We start from the raw sequence: 6,790 nt of genomic DNA, 5'->3' as shown, positions 1-6,790 counted from the left end.
AGATGGTAAGTACTTGGGGAAGCATGACTTGATCATCAAGTTCCTGAGAGGTGCTAGGAGGTTGAATCCCTCCAGACTGTGCCTCGTCCCCTCGTGGGACATCTTTGTAGTCCTTCGGGGTCTACAGGGAGCTCCCTTTGAGCCCTTGGAGTCAACTGAGCCTAAGGCACTCTCTTTGAAGACTGCCCTCCTGACTGCGCTCACTTCCATCAAAAGGGTAGGGGACCTGCAGGTGTTCTCTGTCAGCAAATCGTGCCTGGAGTTCGGTCCGGGTTACTCTCACATGATCCTGAGACCCCGACCGGGCTATGTGCCCAAGGTTCCCACGACCCCTTTTAAGGATCAGGTGGTGAACCTGAAAGCGCTGCCCCAGGAGGATGCAGACCCAGCCTTGACATTGCTATGTCCGGTGCGAGCTTTATGCATCTATTTGGATCGAATGCAGCGCCTTAGAAGCTCTGAGCAGCTCTTTGTCTGCTTTGGTGGACAGCGGAAAGGAAGCGCTGGGTCATTGACACCATCGCGATGGCATATCAGGCTCAGGACGTGCCACCCCCTGCGGGGTTATGAGCCCACTCTACTAGGAGTGTGGCGGCCTCCTGGGCCCTGGCCAGTGGTGCCTCTTTGGCAGATATCTGCAGAGCAGTGGGCTGGGCAACACCCAACACCTTTGTGAGGTTCTACAATCTCCGGGTTCAGCCGGTCTCGTCCCGTGTATTGGCAGGCACAAGCAGGTAAGTTCTGGGACAGCTGGCCGGGTGTAACACTTGCGCATAGTGCCTTTCCCCTCCCTTGAGGTGAAGACGTGCGCTCTTTACTCCCAGTCGTGTTCACAGACTGTGTTCCCTGGATGACTTTCCTCCTTAGCCCTCTGGCAGTTGAGTTTGCAGAGAAACTCGCTGACCGGCCCAGTACGTGCGCTAATGAGCCCCTGTACTGAGGTAGGTGCCCAACATGTGCTGGTTCCCCGAAGGCGACCCCATGTGATATTTTCCACAAAATCGTTTCCCTGTTGGCAAACTGTGTCTTCCTTAGGCAGAGGCCCCTCTGCCCTCAGTCGCCATGCTCTGTAGAAACTCCTCCCCCTTCGGGTAGGACCTACCATGGTACCCGCTGAAATGGCCGGGACCTGGTCTCGGCTCCTCAGCACAAAACCTGAATGAGTGGTTGCATACCAGTTCCTTTTATACCTGTATGTATTTCCACTCGCCAATTCTCATTGGCCTTTTTTAAAAAGGCTCCCAAAAAGTTTGGGGCTCCCAAGAGTGACCCCTAGTGTCACTACATTGACACAACGTCTCGTTCCCTCCATCAGGGAACAAAGGTTACAAAAGTAACCAGGACGTTCAAGCCCAGTCAAGCATGCAAGCTAACACGTGAGACAAAAGTGTTGTGGGAGCAACACAAAATGAATTGGTTGCTTTCGAAATTATGCTTTTCATGTTGCATTTGTATTTATGACACTATCAGTTAGGTTTAGGTGTTGGGTAATGGTAAGGGTAAGGATGTCTGTTTTGTTTACCTCTCATTTGCCTCTCATTTGATTAGGTTTATGTTAATGTATTAGGTTGGGAGGTACATTTTACCTCATCTGATTATGACATAATTTCACTTGCTTTTGGTGCCCCCGCTGGACATTTCACTAGGAAACTGCAGCGAAATGTGTAATAAAGCACATCATTTTGTTTTACAAAAATTTTGCCACAGCCACGTAATGTTCATGAGATCAGGCTGGCAAGTAGAGCATTCAGTGGCCAAACATTTACATGTAACCTTTTTAAAAAAAATTTTAAAAACGTATGGCAACACATACAGCTAAAAATTCTGGGGTTAAATTTGTATTAAAAAAATAAAAAATAAAAAAAACCTGATCAGAAACACAAATTATGTTGGACATAAATATTATTAACATTTTAAGTACCTGCAGCATCTATCAAAAATGGTAAAAATGGATGGGTGGAAAAAAAGAGGTGTATTTTAAAACAAATTCATCTCATTCAGTATTCCACTTATATTTGTACCGCTGGCCTTACCAGTAGTATTAATGGTAAAATACATGGCCAAATTGCAGATGTCAAAAATCGAAACGTCATGTTCGTTTATCTCTTGGTGAGCTCATAAGATTTATTTGGGAGCACTGATTCACACTATATATCAATATTTGGGAGCAACAGTATGCCGACTTTGATGCATGTTCAAATTACAGATGTGCCTACACCTCCATCTTTAATCTTTTACTTCAATAATAGTGTATATTGAGATATTGTGAATTGTAAAGTTTATTCATGAAGAATATATATAATTTGACTAGAAAATAGAAAATCACCCTATCCATTCTGTCAATTTCCTCACTTACATATTGGAATATAGTGTCCTGTTTTACACAGCATTCCCTTTCTGGCTTTTTCTATAATAGATCTACAAACCTTTAAGATATTAAAGTTAAGATATAACTTTTATAAAAGACAAACCCAATGGAAAATGAACATGTCCCATTTGTTGTCTTTAATGTAATCTTTGAAACGTTTACAGTATAACGCAGTAGTAAGTGATTTCCCTTTAATTTTCTATTTTGATCTCTTAAGAATAACACAAAACATATACATTTTTATATGTTTTATTATTTTCATCCAATTTCCCCACATTTATTTTTTTTAATATATAATAAAGTGTTACAATATGGTACACTAGTGCAAAACCCAACAAGATCCATATTTTTTGCATCATTGTACCAAAATGCAGGAATTTATTTGAATAGATGTACAGTGGGATACTCTGAATATTGCATAGAAATTGTCAGATAGATTGTTAAACCATTACATGCTGTTTCACAGACCTGAAGCTGCTGTTATGTGTTCATGTTCTTTGACATATGTTAGTCCAGATGCTCTGCTCTCTGCTGCTGGTCATTAGCACCTCTATTGTCCTGTGTATGGCTCATTTTCACTCATGCTGAGTACACACACACACACACATATATACACGCACACACACACACTTTATCTTTCACTCTCCTTTACACAAACACTTTATATCATTTTGGGGACTCTCCATAGACTTCCATGCATTTTATGAATTTTATACAGATCTAATGATATTTTCTATCCCCTAACCCTACCCCTAAACCTAACCTTCATGGAAACCTTTTTGCATTTTTACATTTTCAAAAAAACATCGTTTAGTATGTTAAATAAGCCATTTGCCTCGTGGGGACCACTGGCTGGGCCCCACAAGGTAGGTGATGTCAGGTTTTACTATACTTATGGGGACACTTGGTCCCCACAATGTAGTATAAACATAGTATAATGTTACACAATTACACACACACCAAAACGATGTGGTTGGTGCAAATACCTGATGCCCTGCTTTAATTGTACCCCTTTATAGACTTTCAAAGATATTTTACCTTTCTCAGAAAAAAGGTTAATTGTATTTTTTAAGGTACAATGACTGTCACTAGGGTAGTACCCTTGTTTTAGGGACATATTTACATCCTTAAGGAGACAAAAAGGTAGCCTACTGTTTTGTTCTTAGAGGAACAAAATATATAAATGTACCTTTTAAAAGTACACAATAGGTCCTGGGGTAAAAAAAAAAAAAGTTCCCCTTGAGGGTACCACCCCAGTGACGGTTCTTAAACGGTACTTTTTTCTGAGAGTGTTGCGCTGCACATTACATATTGTATATGATATATCTCAATATAATGTAATATAATATAATATGATATATAAATAGATATAAAATGCCTCTTTGACATTTCACACAATTTTCAAAGTGTATAGATTTCATACATTTAATTTTCTGGACACACTTAACTGAATTTGTGTTTCTTCTTCTTCTTCTTCTTCTTCTTCTTCTCCTCCTCCTCCTCCTCCTTCATTTAGTCATGTTTAAAAACCTTGTGATCTAAAGGCTTATGCCTTAACAAATAGCCTAAAATTTTAAAAAGTATAAATACATAATATGTTATATTAAATAGATTACTGTAAAAAGATGCTTAGTTGTGTAGACAAATATAACTTGTGCCTATGTATTCCTTTACAAAACTAACTTTTTGTTTTAAAATGTTTTAAAGTTATTTGTTTTTTAATGTAAATTGATGAGTTGGACTAACAAGCACCCAGCAATAGTGTTTAAAAATCATTCCTGGTGGCACCTGCTCATGTTGGAGGAGGTCGAGAGAGAATGCAGAATGAGCAGCTGCAGAGCTCCAACCAAAGGGAACTTTGAAAATGCTAAGATCAGGTTGAAAATAAAAGATCTGCTATAAATAATAATAATAATAATAATAATAATAAATTTAAAAAAGCCCCTTTATAATATCCCATTTAAAGCAAGTCATGAAGCCCACTATACTGCCAGTGCACGTAAATACTGCACTGACCCAGACAAGTTATTTACAAGGTCACATTATACACCTTGCACAGGTCATGGCAGTATAGTAGACTTCATTTGCCTTGCTTGTCTTTTTAATGGGATTTTATAAAGGGCTCATTCAAAAGTCAAAACGGCGTAAGATGCGATTTCACGCCTTTTTAGGTCCACCTTTAAGTGTCCTTCCAGTACGCTATAACGACTGTAGACTCAGACTGTTTGTATGCATGTCTCTGTGCGTGTGTGTGTTGGGGAGAAGGGACACTTGAGCGTCCCCCGGCAAACGAAGCTTTATAGCGACCGCCGCCTCGCGCCAGTTTCCGTTCTTTTCTCCGGTTGCTGGGCGCCAAGTCAAACTCACGCTCATTGTTTAACTAAAACACAATTACAGACGCGCGCGTAAATATTTGCTCGGAAAACAGACTTACTAGAAGCAATGGGTATAAATGCGCGAACCGCTAACTGTCCATAACGCGCAACGCACAGCAAGACTTCACAAGTGACATTTATCGAGCATTACAGGGTAAGAAAAACTCACTGGACACTCTTTCTTTCTTTCTTTCTTTCTTCTCTCTTTCAATAACTTTTCAATATTTCTCTATAAAAACAAATCACCAATCTAAAAATAACTTATATAGAACGTTCTCTAATGGTTATCTTTAGGTTTGGTTTATATAACCATAAACTAACGTTCCCAGAACGTTGCAGGGGGGTTTTGTAGAACACCCTAAAAATAACACATACAGAACTTTCTGTAATGGTTATTTATAGGTTTGATTTTTCTTTCAAACTCTTCATTATTTTTCATTATCATTTGATTATTTTTCATGAACGTTGTAGAGAGGTTCATAGTCAGCAATGACTGACCATAGTGACTAACATTAATGACTAACATTCCCGTAACGGTCTGGAAACCAAAGATTGTTAGCTAGGTATAGCCTAGATTTGAAAGACTGAAAAGTTATGATACTGACATCACTTAAGAAAACACTGTGAGTAGGGATGGTTAGCATAGAGTACAGCATAAGAATAATTAATAATTCATGTATTGTAAAATAATAATGATTTAATCTAGACATTTACCTCTTACTACAGACACATACACACATATTTAACACAAATATAACAGGGCCACAACCAACAGTCCCTTCAATATTCAGATTAGTCATTTTGAACCATGAATGGTATGAGTCCAGATACATTGCTAATGTGCTTACGAACAATTTCCTTCATAGGATGGCAGCAACCGTGATTAGGACGCTAAGCCATTTTGGTTTGGCGAGACCCCTCCAGACCTGCTTCTTTCCTGTGGAGGATGAGGAAGAGACCGAAGAGGAATATGAAGAGGAGCTGAGAGAGGAGGTTGAAAGCAGTCTGGAGGTGGAAGAGGACGGAGTGTCCAGTGAGTCTAAAGAGGAAGAGCCATGGAGTTGTGATTCCTCCCACAATAACACTGAGATGACCAACCAACTGTTGCGGTTTGCTGAGCTCATCAGCAACGATGTGCAACACTATTTTGGGCAAAGCCAAGACCCCGATGCCTGTGACATTTATGCAGAGAGACCATATCCAAAAGTTGGGGGCTGTCAGCGCTACTATGCTGACTTCATTAAAGTTGCATCATCAGGGCAAGAGGAAGAGCCAGAGTCACTAGGGCCCCTTGCAGAGCTCTTTCATGATGCTCAAAGAAAGGGGCGGGGTCTACCCATGAGTCAATGCCGCCTACCAATCAGCTTCTGGACAGAGCCACTCTCACACCAATTAGATGTGTTAAGTGTTACAAATATACAAGATAACTCACTCAGTATGAGCAAAACTCCAGAGAGCTCCCTTAACATCAACACATCATTGGGCATGTTTAGAAACAAGGATGTTTGCACCATGGCCAGCTCCAATGACTCAAGGACTCTCAGTAGCTCAAGCACTCCAGATTTCAGTGATTTACTTGCTCACTGGGCGATGGACAAAGACAACACCAGTGAATTTAACTGTGACTTCTAGCTAACAGACTCACACTGATATATACAGTACAACACACAGTCCTCTACACCTAAAAATGTGCCTCACATCTATAATAACTGGTTTTATTGAAGACAAAAAATATATATTTATATCATTTATATCACTGAATTAACCTGAATAAATTAAGTTACACCAACAAATCAAATTTTATGGGTTAGATCAGGCAGACATAGATCCTTAAGGTAACAGTTAACACTTTTACAGCAAACATTTCTATTCTTAATCAGTATTTTTGTTTAGTTTTCCAGTAGGCTAGAACAAAGTACATTTTTGGTTCCTGAACCCTAATGTACTTAAGTTCATGTAAGTTAATAGTGCATTAACTAATGCTAACAATTAGTTATTGATATTTTCTACTTAAAATACTGTTCGTTGTATGCTACAATAGTTTCAT

General features: G+C 39.7%; 1 protein-coding gene across 1 annotated transcript; it reads left to right on the top strand.

The window, feature by feature from the left end:
* Positions 1-5,610: 5,610 nt before the first annotated feature.
* On the top strand, positions 5,611-6,375 carry LOC127445562 (protein PERCC1-like). The gene has a single exon (XM_051705714.1). It carries the CDS (start codon positions 5,611-5,613, stop codon positions 6,373-6,375), a length of 765 nt encoding a protein of 254 aa, XP_051561674.1.
* The last annotated feature ends 415 nt before the right edge of the window (positions 6,376-6,790 follow it).

This window comes from Myxocyprinus asiaticus, chromosome 8 (genome assembly GCF_019703515.2).
Source record: "Myxocyprinus asiaticus isolate MX2 ecotype Aquarium Trade chromosome 8, UBuf_Myxa_2, whole genome shotgun sequence".
NCBI lineage: Eukaryota > Metazoa > Chordata > Actinopteri > Cypriniformes > Catostomidae > Myxocyprinus > Myxocyprinus asiaticus.
Note: the sequence above shows the minus strand (reverse complement) of the source record. Positions and strands in the feature narration are given on the sequence as shown.

Excerpts from the sequence above, each read along its gene's own strand:
- LOC127445562 (XM_051705714.1), top strand. The coding sequence starts at position 5,611 with ATGGCAGCAACCGTGATTAGGACGCTAAGCCATTTTGGTTTGGCGAGA.